The 21976-nt window shown below is 38.5% G+C and overlaps 1 protein-coding gene across 1 annotated transcript; it reads left to right on the top strand.

The window, feature by feature from the left end:
• The first annotated feature begins 18937 nt into the window (after positions 1–18937).
• On the top strand, positions 18938–21677 carry LOC109214183 (multiple organellar RNA editing factor 1, mitochondrial-like). Its single transcript, XM_019378075.1, has 4 exons — positions 18938–19371; positions 20207–20304; positions 20391–20456; positions 20575–21677. Exons 1-4 carry the CDS (start codon positions 18998–19000, stop codon positions 21300–21302), a joined length of 1266 nt encoding a protein of 421 aa, XP_019233620.1. The 5' UTR covers positions 18938–18997; the 3' UTR covers positions 21303–21677.
• The last annotated feature ends 299 nt before the right edge of the window (positions 21678–21976 follow it).

The raw sequence follows: 21976 nt of genomic DNA, 5'->3' as shown, positions 1-21976 counted from the left end.
CGCAGAAGCGAGCTAGGCCTCGCAGGAGCGGAAATAGGAGCCCAGGTCAGGTTCCGCAGAAGCGGGACATTGGGTCGCTTAAGCGGTCCCGCAGATGCGAAGTTGGATCGCAGAAGCGGAAAGTCGCCTTAAGTGAAAGGTCCGCAGGAGCGAACATTGACCGCATAAGCGGAAGGCGCAAAAGCGGGAATTAATCCGCAGAAGCGGAAATAACTGGCAGGTTAAGTGAGAACATCTTCTTCGCGAATTTTTGAAAGAGTGACATTTTGGACTCCGAACCTTGAGAGCTTTGAGGCGATTTTGAAGAGGGATTCGAGGGCTATTATCAGGTATGAACTCTTGGACTTAGAGCTTGATTTTATGGTGTATAAACATGAATTTGGACTAAATAATCAAGGAATCAAAGGTCAAAAATGGTGGTTTAGGGCTTGAATTTAAGAGAGTTTAAAATAGGGATTTAAGGGGTCAAATGGACCCCGATTTTGATGATTTTGATATGTATAGACTCGTGGCGAGACGAGGAATCCGGAGATGTGAATTTCGTAATTTTTTGAGAAGTGGGCCCGGGGCTCGGGTTTTGCCAACTTCGTGATTTTTGATATTTTTCGAGTCTTTTCGATTGGGTTATGACCCATTAGCCTATTGTGATGTATTCCTTGTGGTTTTGATCAGATTCGACGCGCGAGGAGGTCGATCCGAAGGGAAAAGGCATAGCGAGCTAGACTTTGACCGGCTAGAGGTGAGTAATGATTTTAAATGATGTTCTGAGGGTTTGAAAACCCCGGATTTGCACAACTTGGTGCTACGTTGAGATGAGACACGCGTTCCATGACGAGCGCGGGGTCATTTACTATTGGGGACTGTGACTTGGTCCAGTCCGGAGGATATTTTACCGCGTATTAGCAATAACTTATTGTTTTCACTATGATTTGGGCTTATTGCCATATTTGGGGCTTATTGCCGACTGTTTGAACTCTTTATGAACTATCATCACTGTTTTCCTCACTGTTTGAAATTTTATTTGAACTCAGTCCATGTGATTTACACTGTTTCTTGAACCCAGCCATATTTACTCAAACTTGGAGTTTTAAACTGATATTTGAACTATTGTTTGAGCTGAGTATTACTGCTTTACTGTCGCCCGAGGAGCTGTTGACTATTTCTGGACTGATTAAGGCCGAGGGCCTTATGTGAGGGCATGATGAGTGAGGTAGGAGGCTTTCAGGCCTCGTATTGATACTTTTCAGCCTTTCAGGCCTTGTTGATAGCGCTTGGGCTGTAGGAGCCCCTCCGGAGTCTGCACACCCACAGTGAGCGCGGGTACCCATCTAGAGTGATTAAATATTGAACAGTGGTAACAATGACACTGTTATACGCGTTTGGTCAGGTAACAATGACTGACCAGTCAGGTAACAATGACTGACCAGTGGTAACAATGGCACTGTAATACGCGTTTGGTCAGGTAACAATGGCTGACCGGTCAGGTAACAGTGGCTGACTTACTGGTTGAGTATGATTGATTTTTAACTGTTTTCAAAAAGATTTTCTTCCTATATTTCACTGGTTTCTACTGTTTATCTGATGTTGCTGCTTGAGATAGCATTATTTGTGCCCCTTGTGGGATTTTATGTTCTCAGTCGTTATTTAATTTTATTACTCACTAGGTCGGAGTACTCACATTACTTCCTGCACCATGTGTGCAGAGACAGGCACAGCTGAGTTCGTACCTGAGCGCTGATTTCCTTCCAGACCAGGCGGACTGGGAGAGACGAGGTAGCTGTCGACGTCCACAGCCCCGTTTCTTCCTTATCTTCTGCATATTTTATTCATCTCCAGACTATGTTTCCAGACTTGTAGTATTTTCATCAACTCTGTAGTAGCTCGTGACTTGTGACACCCCGATCATCGGGATGAGTTTGGGATGGTTTTTCCCCGTTATGTTACGTTTATTTCCGCACTTATGATTAATCAGTATCTATGGTTTAAACCTGTTATGCTAAGAAATTGGCAAAAGCAGTGTTGATTGTTCTGTTGGCTGGCCTTGTCTTCACGAGAGGCGCCATCACGACCGGGTGGGAATTGGGTCGTGATAGAACCGTACCGAATAAATTTACATGCGAAAAAAGTATATATTGAGCTTAAAAATAATAAAGCATTAATTTTTCTCATGGTCCTCGGAATTGTGAAAATAGTTACAAACCACAAGTAAATAAACTCAAAATCCTAATTCCCAAACCTATTATATTACTCCTATTAAAACTAAATTATTTCCGGCATATTCACTAGCAACACACAAAGTATTGTAGCGACTATGAGTGGCAAACTACAATGTGTTGAATGTATTTTCTTTCATATGTTTAGATTTATCTTTTTGAATATTTAATCTTCTATAAAATTTGTTCTTGAGTCCCAACCTTGGTTAATATCTTTTCACTCATGTGATTTATATTTTATTTGTATAGTTTCTTTTACGCTGCTGTAGAATAGTCGATGGATCTATACCCTGGTTATTTTAAATATTTTCTTAATTCATCACCCTTTAAATTGTAATAATATCTAGAGAGTTTTGTTAAAGGCAAAATACATACTTTACTCATCGACCTTGTACTCAAATTCCTCTTACACATTTGTTAGATACGGGAATAGCATTACACATCAAAACTTTTAAAAGTGTATCAATTACGCACCTATTTTGCCATGTGTCACACGTGTGTATTAAACATAAAAGAGGCATGTGAAACTAAAAGATTCACCTGAAATTAAGTTTTTTCCCCTTTTTTTTTTAACTATTTCGTTTTCAAATTAAACAAAAAAAAGAATATAACCATGTCTTCTTCCCCAACCCCAGCGTTTTCTCCCCCCCCCCCCCCGCCCCCCTCCAGTTTCATCTTCTTCCCCAACCCTCATCCTAGTTTTATCTACCCCTCATATTTCGTCTCTCCAACCCCCATGACTAAGAAGAAGAAAAAAAATATATGAGCTATTGGGTCTTGTAAAAATCACCATTATTGACTTTTTATAAACGCTTGAAAATTTAACCGGGTCTTGTTGATTTGGTGTTTCATGACCTAGAAATTAGTTTGAATTCGTGATTATTGTTGAGTAAAAATTTACTTAGGTAATTGTTACACCTCCTTTTTCCTACCCCCGGAAGGGATATAAATGGAGTTTTTTCCAATTTAAGTGACAATCGAAACGGAATTTATTTATTAAAGTTCAGAGTCGCCACTTGGATAATTAATGGTATCCCAAGTCACCGGTTCAAATCCCGAATCAAAGAAAAGATTGACTCTGTTTTTGCAGTCCACGAACACAGAAATCCGGGTAAGGAATTCTGTTAACCCGGGAGAAGGTGTTAGGCATTTTCGGGTTCCATTATTTTAGCACGGTCGCTCAACTGTTATAATTGGTCTATTACCTGATTTTAATACATCTTTTAGCCTATGGTGTATTTTAACTTATTAACCGCTTTTAATCATTTTTAAGAAGATTCAACGCTATTTAAAACACGCATTGGACCACGCCACATGAAATGCACCCGCGGTCCGCGATACATTTTTTCTAACGTTGTTGAGATTTGAATTTGGGTCACATGAAATGCACACCCGAGTTTAAGGAAGTTAATTTAAATTACGCGCCTAAAGCAGCTACGCAATTTCAAGTTTGCGAGGGCCATGGAAAGTTCGCTAATGGCACACCTCGATTTCTAAAAGGTTTAAAATTAATTATCCGAGGGTCGTGGGTTATTTATTTATTTTTATGGCACACCTCGAGTCTATTTGCCAAAGAAATCTTGATCTAATTCTAAGAGGGCCATAAATTATATCTTGCCTAATAAGCACGCCTCAAACAAATTTAAAGAATCTAAGTAATTTAGGAAGAGTTAAAGGGGTTCTAATCATTTTAGGCTAAACGTAATACATGAATACACTAATTTTGATAATTATGTAAGCTCAAAAACAGTGTACTCATCTAGCACAGAACGTAAAGAAAGAAAGAAAACATCTGTCGTTGAACAGCTACAGCACATGCAAACCATATCGAGTGATGTTTCATTTTTGACACTAATTGCTTAATGAGTGCAGAAATCCTTCACTAGCATTTTTTAGTAATCAACTAGGACATAGCATTGTGATTTGGATTAAGAACCTACAGTATGCATTCAACAACTCTCTCAAGTTCTATGGGGTTATCTTTGCAGTAAGCATGTCAAACTCTAGAAACTCTACTCTATCACCACATACTGATTCAATAATTCTCTTATATCTTGTCAAATAATAGAAAACCAAAGATGCCAGTTAACCAAGAATTAGGGGATAACTATCTCATGTGAACTAAAACCAATAGTACAAAGTCCAAATCCACACAGAAAAACAGTAACAAGCACGTATGAACACCAATAACCATAAATCAACTAGAGCAAATTTCTATCAAGGGGTACTTAGACTCCCCTCTTCTAGTTAACTGCACATCCTCATATTTCAGTTGGAGGATGCTTCAGGCAAACTTTGTAGCCAGCTATTAAAATATGAGTCTGTTATTTACATGGAAAAAAAACTACAAAACTAGTAAAACATCTAATTCAACACTGAAATATTACATTGATTTCTGCAGAAGTAACTCTGAATAATAGGCTACATGAACACCTGAGTATAAAACTCCATTTAACAATTTTAGTCATCAACTCTAATGTTACAGATATCACTACATCCACTTCCATTCCAGGGATTCAAGAATGTCCCTGGATACAGCAAAACCAAACCAAAAATGTGCTTGGAGTTAGCTAATAACAGCAGCAAACAGAATCAGCCTTTAAAAATCAGTAACACCAGATAAAATCCACTTCTTCCAACCAGTAAAGAGCCCAGATGAACAACAATCTCGAAAATCTGATTAGCTAAGAAGTTTTAAGGCAAAATTGGACTAGTATTGACCAAAGAAAATGCAAGAAATTCAATGTTCTTTCAAAGCTCATCAGACTCAGCCATTTTTAATTTTCAGTATTTTTCAGTCTCTCCATTCTGTGACTTGTGAGTGAAGAAACAGTCCTTTTATAAGGAGCTTTTAGGGCAGCAAAATGAGTCAGTTTATTGCCCTTAAATCCTCTTCCAATTTTTATTTTTGCTATTTAATCCCTAAGTTCAAATTCAGCTTTTTCAGAACAGTCCTTAACCCTTCTTCTAGGAAGCTTCCTAAATTAGTTATAATAGATTCCCTAACCTAAATTCCCTAGACTGCCCTTAAATCCCCCTGTTTTTACTTCAGAAACCAAAACAGATACGGGTCAAGCTTGACCCAACACTTAACAGGCCCTTTGAAGGGGTCGAGAATGGCCACAAGGCCCAAACAAAATCAGAAATCTATTTGGTAATTCGATGAGAAATAGAAGAAAATAATGACTTGAATGCTTTTCAAAACTAAAAACTAAACTCAAATGACTGATTTACTTTTAAACTAAATTAATGATCTATAATTAAACTACATATTCAAATTAACAAGATCTAACTTAAGCTAATTATACGACTGGAAAAAAAGCCAGAACTTAAACGAGCAAAATGCACAAACCAAAACAAAACTAACGAAATTTTTTATTAGAAAACTGGAAAGCACACAGAATAAGTACGACCACCATACAAACAATGAAAACCTATATTCAGCGGTTTAAATTTCACCATATTCATCCCAAGAAATCAAACTAAAGAAAAATAGAAGAAAGGGAGAGGGACAGGTAAAAAAAACGGACAGAAAAGATGAAGAAACTTACCGAATCAAACTCGAAACCAGTATTGGACTCTTGAGAAAACTCAGGAAACTTGGGGATTAAACCTTGCATGCCAACGATTCAAAAGAAATCGATTTTAGGCTTTTAGGGTTTCGAACTACGATTTGAAATTCGAGCACTTGTGGAGGGATTCGAGAGAAGTTATGTTAAGATTTAGATTGGGGAGGGTGAGAGGGTTCTGGGGTGTTATTTTTGGGTGGATTGAAGCGGTGTAAGGCGGCGGCGCCGGCGGATATGGTAGAGGTTTCAGGGGCGGCGAGCTCTAGGGTTCTGAGAGACCAAGGGGTGAGGAGAGGACTGAGGGGGGTTGACAGGGGTATGGGGGGCGTTTGGACACTACTATATGAAAGGGAGTTGAGTTCCCAGCCGTTGGATCATGCAAGATCAACGGGTGGGATATGATTGAGCCAAACGGTGCCGTTTGGACCAGTTACACGGACCGGGTCTAGGGTGGAACTGGACCGGGTGGGAATCGGGTTTGGGCCTGGGGCTGGGGAGTGTTTTGGGCGGATTTCAATTGAAAATGTCCCAAATTTGCAAGACGAAAAATTCTTCAATTCCTTCTTTTATTTTCTAATTATCCTTTTCTCTTAATTAAAATCCTACAAAATAAAAAGCCTAAATTATCCAAAAGTGTGAAATTAAACTAATTAGTTAATTATAAATATACTTAATTCTAAATTAAAGAGAAAAATCAAATAAGCTAGAAATTTAAAGACAAAAATGTAGAAACATGCTATTTTTGTGATTTTTCAAAGTGTTATAAAACAAATAATTACCGAATAATTCTAAAAATATAAAAAATAAAATCCTAAATGCAATGCATGATATTTTTGTATTTTCATGAATTAAATAAAATTGAACATGCACAGACAAATGCAAACAATTAACAAAATGCTACAAAAAATCTACGAAATAGCAAATAATAGGAAAAATTTATTTCTTGAATTTTTGGGAGTAATTCACATAGGGAAAAAATCACGTGCTCATAGCTGCCCCTCTTTGCTCGGAAACACGAAGAGTTTTCGTGCAAAGATAAAGTGAGCGGATACGAGCGATTTTTGCCCGTTTGAATAATCCGTGGGAAGCATTTTTGATAGATTTGACCGCACCCTGCTTCTGAGGCTGCCTACATATCCTTGGCTATAAAGGAATCAGGTCAGTGTAGTTCGGGAAGTTTCGGTAGCTTGGACTACCATGAAGCTGTAATTTCACTGTTGTTGCTGTTGTCACTGCTTGTTGAACCTCTTATTACACCAAGACAAAATAAAAGAAGTTAGACTAAACTATGATCTATGAATTACAACAATCCTATCTACACTTCTTCAAACTTGGTCTTGCAGTTTCCGCTGCTCTGTTGACTTGTACTCTCCAGGTGAGATTCCTTTGTTGCTGTCTTGAATTGTATTCTGAGGTGCTTTCCCTTTGTTTTTCAGGCGGGCACCTGACTACTGAACTTGAATCGTCTTCCTTCGAACATTGTTGCTTCCCATTTGTTCTCCAGATGGGCTCCTGATTACCAACACTTGAATTGATGCTTCCCTTCGTTCTCCAGGCGGGCTCCTGATTACTAACACTTGAATTGCTGCTTCCCTTCGTTCTCCAGGCGGGCTCCTGATTACCAACACTTGAACTGCTTCCCTTCGTTCTCCAGGTGGGCTCCTGATTACCAACACTTGCGCTGACTCCTCTGAAACTGCTGCATGTGAACCTGATTACAACAAAACAAACAAAACAAAAGAAATTTTTCTGCCCCAGTTTGATATCGGGAACATCTGTGAATGTTAATCGAATCATGGTACCTAAAAGATCTAAGAATTTAAAAGTTAAATCCCATTATCCAAGAGGGTCCTGAAAATCTAAAATTAAATCTCATCTTAAAAGTGACAACTTCAAGGCTAAATTCTATTTCCTAAAGGTAACTTACGCTAAATCTTATTATCTATGAAGGTCTTAAAAACTTAAAACTAGATCCCATTATCCAGGAGGGTCGTGAGAACTTTAAATTAATCTCATTATCCAGGAGGGTCCTGAAAAGCCGAGAATGAACTTACCTGAGCCGCGCTCTCTTCCTGGAGGATCTCTGCAGAACGAACAAAATTCCTTGTTCCTGAACCATGCTTTTCCTCATGGAGGGTTCCTGCCGATCGAACAAATTTCTATCCCCTTCTCAAACCGCCTTTGTGCTGACATAATTTGGGCACGACATTCGAAAAATTCAAGCTTCCAAGCTTTGATTTGGACATAGTCTTCATCCCTGTTTCAAAGAAAACTTGTGAGTTTAAACATGGTGGTTGGTTTGTGGCCTTGACTTCGAGGGCGATTGCTCATTCACTTCCCATGATAACTTCGATTTCAACTCGAAAGACCTTGCTTGTTTATTGACTAACCACTTTCTCTGTCACTCTTATCATGGAAAATACCCCTGATCCGTTCAACCCCAATACCATTCATCTGTTGCATTGTGCTCATGCATTAACAGTTACCGTGTATTTCACATGAATCCCCAAAGCACGTCAATTGCCACCCACTCAGTGTGCACGCTGTTCTTTCCTGACTTAACCCACTGGCCTTGGCCTTGAGGTCTATTGCTCCTTCACTTGCCATGATAACATTGATTTCCGCTTGGAAGACCTTGCTTGTCAATGGTTAACCACTTTCTCTGTCAACCTTATCACAGAAAATACCTTTGATCTGTTCACCCAACACCCTCTATCTGTTGCATTGTTCATGAATGGACATATACCAAACCTTTGTATTTTACATGAATCCCAAAGCACGTTGATTGCTACCAACTCAGTGCGCACGCTGTTCTTTCCTGACTTATGCCACTTTGACGTGCTAGCCAGATCCCGTTTTGTGCAATTGGAAAGCTGGTGGCAAATTTTGATGTCATTTCTCACTTGTTCTGACCAAACAGACTCAGGAAGAGGAAGTGAACAAGACAAAAGGAACAGAGTAAAGGATAATGAAAAGAGATGATTCCTAACAGGAAAAACTCCAAAGTAAATACTTATCAGACGTGGGTACCAACTCTAATGACCATGACATGCTTTGGATTAGGTGGCCTAATCTATCAAGCAAGTCTAATGTTCAACTCTTGTTATACCCCTAAGCTGTGAAACTGGGCTTCAATGCTCCGCTTATCCAATCATGATTCACAATCCTTATTCGACTTGTACTGCCCAAAGGGTTTTCACCATCAAGTCTCTCTCATTTTGTTCTTTTTCTCAACTCACCATCGCCTTATGGTGCCTGTGAGGGTTTTCACCAATAAGACTCTCTCATTTTGTTCTTTTCTTCTTATTTCCTCTGATTCTGCAGATGGCAAGGCATCAACCATGGTAAAAACATCATATACTCTTGGCATGTCTAACCCGGCATTCTCAAAGATTATCTGGGAGGTCTTTTTTGGACTGTAATGTGGCTTTTGGACAAGGTTACAAAGAAAGGATATCATAAAGGCTCAAAAATAACTATGACAATATGGTTAATTTATTTACAACTTTTGGAATCCATTCTAAAAACTTTGCCCCAATTTCTAAAACAGGGGAATTTGAATTTATTTTTCCCTCTTTTTTTGAATTTCCCACTCTCGACTTCGTGGGATTATGAAATATTTTATTTGGTATGACCGAACCGTGAGGCTGCCTACGTATCTTGTGGCGACAAGAATCAGGTCAAACGTAGTTCACAAGACTACTTTTGTTACTATTTTCCTTTTCTTTTTTCTTCTTTTTTTTTCTTTTTTTCTTTATCTCTTTTTTTTGAATTTTTCTTTTGAAATGAACTTTCTAAAATAAACCTATGGGGACATGAACTCTTCATTTTTTTTGTTTTTTTTTCGTATGACTCTAACTTGATTCCAAAAGAGGGGAGGTCAAAGAGATTAGTGCAGGCTCAAAAGGGTATCAAATGGTGTAAGTGTTTGGGTAGCTGAAAGAGGGCCTCCCAATCCCTGAAAATGCCAAGTACAACACATGCAACTTGAAATGAAAATTGAAGATCATGCACAATATTTCTTTTGCGGCTTCCGCATTGGTATTACTGATATGCCTTCCACTTTTCTCTAGCGCCTTGTCAAGTACAGAACCCGCGTTGGGTGATTCCCTCTTCACAATGGATATCCTCCGTCAATTCAGAGAAAACTTCCTTGACTTTATATTATAACTTGAGATGCACTTGAACTCAAAGTTGTCTGCTTCAAATCGTTCGGGATGCACTCTCCCTTAACGAATTCTTGTCACCCTATTAACTTTCCAAATTATCTTCCCCAGTTTCACATAGTTCGGGCTTCAAATGATCTCGAAATGCCTTTACTTATTTCCCTCAAATGTCCCTATCATCTTCACAATTATTTTATTGCTTCATGATTAAACTAACCTTTAAGACCAGGCCTAGAATTATACGTGCATGTCATGTCACCAGAACCAGCATGAAGAGAACTATAAAAGGAGAAGAGAACTAAACAGAAATGACTAGAAATAACAAAAAATAGAAAATTGCATTAGACAAACGGTGAAGGGGTTTGAACAACAAAACAAGCACTAAACTGGGGTTACAACCCTGGAACAAACCTAGACAGCACTAAACGAGTTACTACGACTAAACACACCAGGCAAAATAAAAGGATAGAAGGGTTTGAGTCACAAGACAATATCCGGATTACAACCCTGAAATAAACCGGACAACAGAAATGACAACAAAATAAACCACCAAGACTCCTCCCTGGCTAACCAAGAAAGGAACATATTTCCAATCACCAAGCTCAACATCTTAGCCACTAAATTCTGCATCAACAATACTAGGACCTTCACAAGTCTTCATCACATTATTCTTAACAAATTGCTTTTGGGTTCCCTTTGCCGGCTCGTTCTTAAGATCAACCTCTGATAGCGCTGAAAGCTTTGCAGCGCGTGGACCTCCGAGGATCTCAGAAGAATTCTCATATTCCTTTTCAAAACAAATCATACCCACCATATGCGTCTCATTACGAACAGGCAATGGACTTCGACTAGTGTCTGCTGCATCTGGATTTTGCACGACAATGTCACCTGCATCAATAAGCTTCTGAATTGCATTTTTCGGGTGCCAACACTTTTCTGTACTGTGACCCGGGGCATCGGAGCATTATGCGCACCTTTGAGAAAAATCAAACTTCTTTGGCAGAAGGTTTGGCATTTTTATCTGAATCGGCTTCAACATGTCCAATTGCCTCAACCTTTGGAACAAACTGGCATATGATTCTCCAATAAGGGTGAAAGCCTTTTCTTTTTTCAGTAGTCTTTTCAGTTTGTATTCTGGCCTCGGTTGGAACCTTTTGCGGGCAGGTGGCTGATATGCTTGAGGGGGCGGGTAAGACATTTGGGGAAGTGGTGCGGTGCGGTCCATCGCGGGCCTCGTGGGTGTAGAGCATATGGTGGTGCATTATGGATAGGGTACTGGGAAAGTGATGTACGACTTTGGGGGTTCTGTGGAGAGAAGTAGCATTGGGGCGGATCATCTGGTGCACAAGGATATCCATGGGGTCGATGTCGAGGCTGAAAGCGTTGAGCAGGAATGCCCAGCGGATCATTTTTTCTATTTCTCTTTCTTCCACCCAAACTTACTGGGATGTTCTGAATGTCTTCCGTAGTATCTTTCAATGCTGAATAACTCATGATTTTGCCTGACTTGATTCCCTCTTCTACCATCTCCCCTATTTTTACCACATCATTGAAAGGTTTACCCAAGGTCAGAATCAAATGACTGAAGTAGGTGGGCCCTGAGATTGTAGGAAAAGCTCAACCATTTCTTCTTCACCAATCGGGGGGCTGACTCGAGCAGCTTGCTCCCTCCATTTGAGCCCAAACTCCCTAAAGCTTTCCTCCGGCTTCTTTTCCATTTTAGATAGGGAGGAGCGGTCTGGGGTAATGCCTAATTTGTATTGAAAGTGTCGAACAAAATCTTGAGCCATGTCGCCCAATGTATGCCACTTACCGACATCCTGACGATTATGCCATTCTAAAGCTGCCCCAGTCAAGCTCTTACTGAAATACGCCATCAACAAATCATCTTTCTCGCCAACACTTCTCATTTCACTGCAATAAACCCTCAAATGGGCTACCGGATCTCCACACCCATCATACAAGTTAAACTTTGGCACTTTAAACCCCGCGTGTAGGCGAACGTCAGGGAACATGCATAATTCTTTGTAACACATGTTAACCTGGTCTCCCATCCCTTGCAAGTTCTTTAAGGACTGTTCTATACCTTTCAGCTTCCTAGATATCTCATCTCGCCCTTCTTTTCCTGTGACCTTTTCATTTTCAACATGAGGCTCATTCCGAGGGTTCTGATTGTATGAGTCAGGAACCTTGTGGGCAACCTCTGAGGGGTAATATTGGGCATCATGAGCTTTGAATGGGTGTTCATTGTTGGGGATAGTGGATATGACAGGAGGGCAATTTTGGGGAAAGGTAATTGGAGGACGAGTGATGGAGCTACTAGGGTGGTTGGGAAAGCTGTGATAAGCAGGTGGATCTGGAGAGTATGGGGGATCATCTGGCACTATGACCGGAGTTTGGGTGAGGGCAACGTCTAGGAAGCTAGGTGGTGGCGGGAGTGGTGCCTTCCCAGTCATCCAGGCTTGATACGTGCACGTCATGTGTTGTCTTAACATCCTTACCTCATCAGCCAACCCACTGTCCTGTTCAAACAGTTGCTTTTGGGTCCCAGTATCAACCAACTTAATTATGTTGTTGTCTGCCATTGCCTTGGACTTTATGTTGTAGAGAGGAGTTACCACTTTAAGAACCACAAACCAACCACCCTTCTGCTATGAAGATAACAAAATGAGGTCATCACGTTAGCGTTAGGGCATTTAACATAAAATAATCTCACTTTACGTGCAATGCACCTAGCCACAGTTATCGGTTCTAAAATGACTTCGAGGGTACGAATGCCAGCTGGCATCATCCCAATTTATTCCTTTCAATCCTCTCTTTTCTTTGCATTTTCTAGCACTTGCTCGCTCATTTTCCTTCCCCTTTTTTTTGCTAATTATCACTCTTTTCTTTCCTCTCATTTCTCACATCCCATAATTTCACCCTTTTTCTTTTTCTTTTTTTTTCGTTTTCTCTTTATTTTCTTTTAATAAAAAAAATGATTCGATCGAACCCTATGTAGGATGCCTACGTATCATGACGCCGCATGAATCAGATCTTTGCGTAGTTCTGGAAGATCGGAAATAAAGAAAACAAACAAACGTTCTCTTTTTTTTTTTTACCTTAATGACTACTCTGACGAGAAAAGGGAAATAAAAGAAGCAAATCTTTTTTTTTGAATTTTCTAGACTTAATGTTCTATAACCTATTCTTAACTCAAGCTTAACGAGCATATATATTTTCTTTTTTTTTTTCTTTTTGCATCAAATACTCTATGGGAATTATTAAGAAAAAATCCCTAGAAGAGAAAAACATTTTTTGATTCTTTTTTTTTTTTTTTAGGAAGGAAGTCTAAAGAATGAACCAAAGAAGAGCATTTTGAATTTTCACTTGATATCCTGAAGAAAGATTTCAAAACAAGAAATGAAAAGATAAAAACTATTTTTGGACTTCAATTCTTAATTACCTAAAGGAAAATTCTAAAGATAAACAAAAGATAAGGTATATTTTTTTCTATGTACAATATCCTAAAGTTCTAATGAAAATAAAAGATTTTTTTTTTCATTTTTTTCGTTAATTTTCCCAATGAAGAACCTCACAAGAAAATCCTTTTTTTTTCTGATTTTTGGAATTAATATCTTAAAAGAAAAATTTTAAAGAGGTACTAAAAAAAATTCTCTTCTCTTTTTTTGAATTTTCGGTCTTAATGTACTAAAAGGAAATATAAAAGTAATTTTTATTTTGAGTTCTAAATATTAATTTCCTAAAATAAAACCATCTCAAACTTTCCCTTTTTTTTTCTTTTTAATTTCTAGGAGTAGTATTTCTAAAGGAAATTCTAACAGAAATATAAAAATGTAAAATATCTCCTTTTTTTTTGGATTTTTGATTTATAATACATTTTCAAATGCGAAATAGGAAATAATAACAAAAGACTCGACAAACTTAACCGGACTATGACACACTCTAGCATCAACTAAATGACTGAATACTACTTATACAAGACTAGAAAGCAAAACATGAACAATAGACTCAAAAACATCAAAAGACTCCTCAGGCAGCTCCTGAATGTAGTGGTCCTGGGGTATCTGTCATGCTCAAACTCCGATAAGTAGATCCACACCTGTATGAGAAAACTTTAACCAACACTATGTGAGATAATAACGCTCCATGTTAGACACATGCAAGACATGATTGAGGCTATTTTTGCAAAATGACTTATTTGGCCAAAAGATGGCTAGAAGTGCAAAATTTGGCTAAGACCCCGCAAAGCCAAGAACCTAAGATTTACTTGAAAGACCGGACTCTATGTGGGTTGCCTACGTATCACGCCTCGAAAGAAAAGAATCAGGTATGCGTAGTTCGGGCAGATTGAATACGGGCGAGAATTAAAAAAACAACTAATTTAGAGAAAATATATTTTTTATCTTTTTCTTGAAAACTGATGAAACATGTAAACTCTTTTTGGATTTCTATTTTCCTTTTTTTTGATTTTTTTTTTTTTGAAAATGATGGGAAAGTGCAAAATCTTTATGGATTTTTCGTATATCTTTTTTTTGGTCTTTTTCTTTAAAAAAATGTGAAAGAAAAACATAATTCGGCCCTACTTGCTTATTTTCACACTTCACCCTCTTTTTTTATTTTTTTTTATTTGCCCTCAGCTATCATTGGTCCGCCAAATGACCCTTTTACCCTTGAAGAAATGCAACATGTAGCACATAGGATGCATCAAGATGGTCTGTTATTTTGGGTACACATGTCCTAGACGGACCCAACCCCTGTGTTGAGCCCCCTAAGTGAAATGCACGTGATGCAACAAACGTTCCTACTAGGGATCCGGCATGAGGCTATGTTATTCTAGGTTTAAAAACCTGGGTTTATTTGTTCTAGACCTGGCCTACCCAAGCGGACAGCTCGAGCCGAGGGGGGCAGCGTACCGGGAATACAAAAGCTTCACCGGCTTTGCAACTTGTCCGAACCTCGTCCTAAAATTGGAATATGACTCTAACAGAAGAGAAGTCACACGAAGTGCACACTTCCCAGATGATTTAGAAGACTCAGAGAGAGGAGGGTTTCGCAACAATTTATATACAGTTCAACAATATCAAAGCGGTAAAAAGCAACATTTAGCACATTAGGCCCAAACATGTAAATAAAACCAGATTACAAATAAAGCCAAATATAACAATTATTCTAAGCTCGAAATCTGAACCCTGAACCAGAGGTCCTGGGTTCTTGTCCCCAGCAGAATCGCCAGAGCTGTCACACCTCCTTTTTCCTACCCCCGGAAGGGATATAAAGGGAGTTTTTTCCAATTTAAGTGACAATCGAAACGGGATTTATTTATTAAAGTTTAGAGTCGCCACTTGGGATAATTTATGGTGTCCCAAGTCACCGGTTCAAATCCTGAATCGAAGAAAAGATTGACTCTGTTTTTGCAGTCCGCGAACACAGAAATCCGGGTAAGGAATTCTGTTAACCCGGGAGAAGGTGTTAGGCATTCCCGGATTCCGTGGTTTTAGCACGGTTGCTCAACTGTTATAATTGGCCTATTACCTGATTTTAATACATGTTTTGGCATAAATTGGTACAACTAAAAAATGTGATGCATATGTGTAGTAGTACAATTCATGAAATAAAAATAAATAAAAAAGGAAGCAAAAAGCTAGGGGTGTCAATGTATATTTAAAAACCGAATAAATCGACCAAACCTTACCGTAACCGAACTAATTTTTAGGCTTCTTTTAATAAAATTGCAAGTTCTTATATAAATCAATAACCAATAATTAGGGTAGATTTTTTTTATTTTACGAAAATAAATCGAAAAAATACCGAACCGTAACGAATAAATTTACATGTGAAAAAAGTATATATTAAGCTTAAAAATAATGAAGCATTAATTTTTTCCATGGTCCTTCGAATTGTGAAAACAGATACAAACCACAAGTAAATAAACTCAAAATCCTAATTCCCAAACCTATTATACTACTCCTATTGAAACTAAATTATTTTCGGCATATTCACTAGCAAGATACAAAATATTGTAGCGACTATGAGTGGCAAACTACAATGTGTTGAATGTATTTTCTTTCGTATGTTTAGATTTATCTTTTTGAATATTTAATCTTCTATAAAATTTGTTCTTGAGTCCCAACCTTGGTTAATATCTTTCCACTCATGTGATTTATATTTTATTTGTATAGTTTCTTTTACGCTATTGTAGAATAGTCGATGGATCTATACCCTGGTTATTTTAAATATTTTCTTAATTCATCACCCTTTAAATTGTAAAAATATCTAGAGAATTTTGTTTAAGGCAAAATACATACTTTACTCATCGACCTTGTACTCAAATTTCTCTTACACATTTGTTAAATAAGGGAATAGCTTACACATCAAAACTTTTAAAAGTGTATCAATTACACACCTCTTTTGCCATGTGTCACACGCGTGTATTACACATAAAAGAGGCATGTGAAAACTAAAATATTCACCTGAAATTAAGTTTTTCCCCCTTTTTTTTAACTATTTCGTTTTAAAATTAAACAGAAAAAGAATATAACCATGTCTTCTTCCCCAACCCCAGCGTTTTCTCCTACCTCCCCCCCCCCCCTCCCGTTTCATCTTCTTCCCCAACCCTCATCCTAGTTTTATCTACCCCTCATATTTCGTCTCTCCAACCCCCATGACTAAGAAGAAGAAAAAAAAATATATGAGCTATTGGGTCTTGTAAAAATCACCATTATTGACTTTTTATAAACGCTTGAAAATTTAATCGGGTCTTGTTGAATTTGGTGTTTCATGACCTAGAAATTAGTTTGAATTCGTGATTATTATTGAGTAAAAATTTACTTAGGTAATTGTCACACCTCCTTTTTCCTACCCCCGGAAGGGATATAAAGGGAGTTTTTTCCGATTTAAGTGACAATCGAAACGGGATTTACTTATTAAAGTTCAGAGTCGCCACTTTAGATAATTTATGGTGTCCCAAGTCACCGGTTCAAATCCCGAATCGAGGAAAAGATTGACTCTGTTTTTGCAGTTCGCGAACACAGAAATCCGGGTAAGGAATTCTGTTAACCCGGGAGAAGGTGTTTGGCATTTTCGGGTTCCGTTGTTTTAGCACGGTCGCTCAACTGTTATAATTGGCCTATTACCTGATTTTAATACATGTTTTATCCTATGGTGTATTTTAACTTATTAACCGCTTTTAATCATTTTTAAGAAGATTCAACGCTATTTAAAACACGCCTTGGACCACGCCACATGAAATGCACCCGCGGTCCGCGACACATTTTATCTAACGTTGTTGAGATTTGAATTTGGGTCACATGAAATGCACACCCGAGTTTAAGGAAGTTAATTTAAATTACGCGCCTAAAGCAGCTACGCACTTTCAAGTTAGCGAGGGCCATGGAAAGTTCGCTAATGGCACACCTCGATTTCTAAAAGGTTTAAAATTAATTATCCGAGGGCCGTGGGTTATCTATTTTTGTTTATGGCACACTAGACTAAAAGTACAAATGATTATATGTAGCATAAATTTTAAAAACTTTGTATAAAAATATACATATATAAGTGTAATAATAAATTTTATTATAGTCGATTTGGTTCTGTTTTTTCGTTTATTTTTTTTATTAAAACCAAACCAAATTTATTCGGTTTTAAAATTCAAAGCCAAAACCAAATCAAACCAAACCAAAAAAGTTTCAATTTTTTTGGTCGGTGTTTTGGTTTTTGGTTTGGATTGGTTTTTCGGGTTTTTATGAACACCCGTAATTGACACCCCTAGCAAAAGGTGAGGTGCAAATGAAACTGATGCATACATTAGGGGTTCGGAATGGAAATAACTCGAATTTCAGTACGAAGTCTCAAAATTCCCAATTGACAACCCTAAGCTTCTTAGTTCTCTCACTTCTCTAGGGGTGGGCATCGGTCGGTTCGGCTCGGTTTTGAATATTATCGGTTTTGCCTATCGGTTATCGGTTTACAAATATCATAACCCGATAACCAAACCGATAAGATATTGGTTATCGGTTATCGGTTAATCGGTTATCGATCATTATCGGTTCGGTTATCGGTTTACCCGATAAGATAAATCAACTAAAATAATTTAGCAATATATAAAACCGTCGAGTTCTCAATTATCTTGAGCCAGAAGTCAAGAAATAGATCAGATTTTCGTTGTCTTTGAGAACTTTCTGATGCATAAATATAGGATTACAAAGGTGGAATGGAATATGATTATATTGTTAATAAAACGTGGTCTTGTATCCTTAAGAACAGTTAAACAAAAGTTTACTGCTTAGGATTCTTAATATTCCAAAAAGAGAAACACATGTTAAAATTATAAGTGGATAATGCAACAACACCAATGTCAAAGCCCATTTCATATCTCATAAAATAGAATCTCCAAAAACGTTTAAAGACTAGACAAACGATTAGAACAAGATCTCAAACAATAGCAGCGCGCGCACACACAGCACAAACCCCCCCCCCCCCCCCAAAAAAAAATCCAGAGCCAGAATGCTTTCAAACAAACTAAGAAAAAGATGAAGATGAAGCAACTATAAACTTACACGCCGGCCTGAGTCTTGACGGGCTGACTGGTGAGGGCGTGATGCGACTGACGAGTGACGCCGGCATGAGTCTTGACAGGATGACTGGTGACTGGTGAGGGCGTGAGCCGTGGTGAGGCGGAGAACTGGTGACGTTGGGCCGTAGGGGTGCGGCGGAAAAATTGAGAAACTGACTTACTGCGAATTGAGAAAGAATAGGAAAAACCAATTATGAAACCCTAGTATAGTATGTATATACTTAAGGGTAAACTAGTAAATTAGTTAATTCTTATTGGGTTATCGGTTTTTACCCAATAACAGAATTACAAACCGAGCCCGAACCAATAACTCAATAAAAAAAAATGTTAACCCGTTACCGAACCGTTAACCCAATAAATAATTAACGGTTCGGGTTATCCGTTTTACCCTATATATGCCCACCCCTCCACTTCTCCATTTTTATTTCAATTTCTAAAACCCTAAACCCCAAGTTCAACCTACCCCTCACTTCGATGGCGCTGTACGCTCTCCGTCTCCGGCGAGCTCTCTCACTTTCCTCTTCCATTTTCACTCAAACATTCCATCAACCAAATCCTCTTTCTTCAATTACTCCATCACTCTCCCAAATTAACAATTCGTCTACTAAGCTTATTCACTTTCCGTACCAATCGTCGAGGCTATTTAGGTCATCTACAATTTCACAGTCCTCAAGGTTTGACCGGAACCGGAACCCTGCTGATGAAGAAATTGGTCCGGATACGATCCTCTTCGAAGGATGCGATTATGAACATTGGCTTATTACAATCGATTTTCCTAAGGATACTCAACTCACCAGGGAAGAGATGATTGAGACCTATGTGCAGACTGCTGCTAAAGTCTTTGGAAGGTCAGTCGATTTCTATTATTGTGTATTTTATATGTTATTTTCGGAAGTCATGTCTTCTGTCTGGTCAAATCTAATTTTAGTAAGTCACTGTATTTACATGCTTGATATATACCCGTTAAGTAGGTGCAATTATTTTATGTTGTAGGTACAGGATGATTCGATAAGCTTGAAAGCTATTGAGTTAAATAAGATTGTTGTCATATCTTCTGGCTGAACACTTTTAATTTCTGCCGGATATTAATATATTCATTGAAGAGCTGTAATTATTGAATGATGTAGTTATAAGATCTTTGGTGAGCCGAGCTTGCTGTTTAGATAGATCAAGTTGGCTTCAAAGTGGAAAGATATCGTATTTGAAATAATAATGATGATCATTTCCCTCTGATACTTTGTTGGTGTTGGTTCTGATGTCAGTTGTTAATATGCAGTCAATAAGAAAGCCGAAGAAGTATTACCCGAAATCATATCTTGAATGCAATATATACTGGAACTTGGAAGCTTTGAGTTATCAACTTATCATGGATAAGGGTCCTATCAGATAGCTCTAAGTTAGTTGGTATATAATTGATTCTGCTGCAGTCTTTTGATTGTTCCTATTATTGCCTGCATAGTATTCTTAGCATTATTGTGTTAGGAAGATGTTTTCTTCTCTTGTATATCACTAATTGGTGTGATTTGTGACACCTATTAATAGAATAAATTATCTCTTGTTTTTTCCAACTTAATTGCCTTTAAGTAAATATTTGATTGAATGTGATATCGAATCAGGTGGAACTTCCTATCATTGACCTAAGACTTTGTTGCTTTGTGGCTTCGTATTGTTTAAATAATGCAGTGTGGAAGAGGCTAAGAAAAAGATATATGCCTTGAGCACAACAACTTACAATGGTTTTCAGGTCTTGTGTTCAGAGGAAACGTCAAAGAAGTTTGAAGGTGAGTGTATATTATGTTGTATCTTTCCTTCTGAGCAACGATAAATTTATTTTTGGTTTTAATATAGAGATTCTGTCTGCAATCAGGCCTGCCGGGTGTTGTGTTTGTACTCCCTGATTCCTATATTGATCCAGTAAACAAGGAATATGGAGGTTTGAATGTTATTTTTGATTAGCATTTCAAAATCATGTTTATGCTTTACAAGTTATTATCTTGAATTTTATTGTGGTTTCCCTTGTGGGTTTGCTTCTGTCGTGCTATTAAAATCAGGTGACAAATATATCAATGGGGAAATAATCGAGAGACCTCCTCCTCCACAGTTTCAAAGACCATCACGGCCTAGTAACAGGCCTCGAAGAGGCCCACAGTTTCAACAAGGCAATTATGGCCCACCGCAGAGTCCACCTCAGCAGAACTTTGGGCCACCGCAAGGTGCTCCACCCCAGCAGAACTATGGTGCAGCACAAGGTCCTCCGCCCCAGCAGAACTATGGTGCAGCACAAGGTCCTCCTCCCCAACAGAACTATGGCCAACCAAGATATCCTCCACCCCAGCAGAACTATGGTTCGCAACTGTATCCTCCGCCACCTCAACAGATTTACAGCACACCACAGAGTCCTCCACAGCAAAACTATGGGCGGCCACCAAATCCACTGCCTCAGCAGAGTTACAGTGCACCTCAGAATGTTCCTTCTCAATGGAATCATGGCCCTCAGCAAAGCTTTTCACCTCAACAGAATTATGGGCCTCAAGGAGCTGGGGATCCTAGGCATCAAACACCTCTAAGCAGCCCAGACGGATGGGATAATTCCCAGGGTGGCAGACAAGATTCAAGACCTCAATATCAGGTTAATTACAATCAAGGAGAGCAAGGAAATTATTCTCCTCAAAGAGACCAGAGAGGTTATGCACCTCCAGAGGAAAGAGGCTTCAGAGGAGATAATCAACATTATGCCCCTCCAGAACAAAGAGGGTTCAGAGGAGATAATCAACGTTAAATGAGTATTTAGTTGAGATTTGTTCTTCTGTTTAATGTTCTCCCAAGGATGGTCAAGTAGTATCATACAGAAAAACCGGTTATGCACTGTTTAATGTGGCTTGACATTATGCACAGCACTTTGCTCTTTCTGTTAGTCCATCATATGTTAAGTGACTAATGGCTGTCAGTTGCTAATTGATGATGTGGTTATCATAGTCACTTTAGGCATTGATTTGCGTATTTGCTTTTCTTGGGTAGTTTCTTTAGGTAAAGAATTGGGAGGAAAGGAAATTGAATGAATGAAACTTGTTCTATGCGTGTTATGATTGTTTTTAGAAGTTCTTTCAGTCTTTAGTTATCTCCACTTGTGGAAATATGCTGGGTTTGTTGTTGTTATTGTTGTTGTTTTACTCTTTAGTATATGGCATCGTACTTTTCTCATGGGAGTAGATCAATCTTAATTGGCCTGCATGGCAAATGCTTCCTAATTTTGTCATTCAGGAGAACTGCACATTAAGTGTTCGTCCCATGCTATAACTTGGCTCTACAAGCAGTCAAAGTAATGGAAAGCTTGATGATAGAACGTGACGAATTCTTGAAAAGGCTGGAGGTACCAAAGCAGCTTCCCCCATAGTGTCTAGCGCTGTACCTCTTTATGCATGCTCTTCGGATAAAAAAGGCAGCCTGGTGCAC

The sequence above is a fragment of the Nicotiana attenuata genome, unplaced genomic scaffold (assembly GCF_001879085.1).
Source record: "Nicotiana attenuata strain UT unplaced genomic scaffold, NIATTr2, whole genome shotgun sequence".
Classification (NCBI taxonomy): domain Eukaryota; kingdom Viridiplantae; phylum Streptophyta; class Magnoliopsida; order Solanales; family Solanaceae; genus Nicotiana; species Nicotiana attenuata.
Note: the sequence above shows the minus strand (reverse complement) of the source record. Positions and strands in the feature narration are given on the sequence as shown.

Excerpts from the sequence above, each read along its gene's own strand:
- LOC109214183 (XM_019378075.1), top strand. The coding sequence starts at position 18,998 with ATGGCGCTGTACGCTCTCCGTCTCCGGCGAGCTCTCTCACTTTCCTCT. Across the intron at positions 19,372-20,206 it reads GCTGCTAAAGTCTTTGGAAG|TGTGGAAGAGGCTAAGAAAA; the intron begins GTCAGTCGATTT and ends TAAATAATGCAG. Across the intron at positions 20,457-20,574 it reads AGTAAACAAGGAATATGGAG|GTGACAAATATATCAATGGG; the intron begins GTTTGAATGTTA and ends TATTAAAATCAG.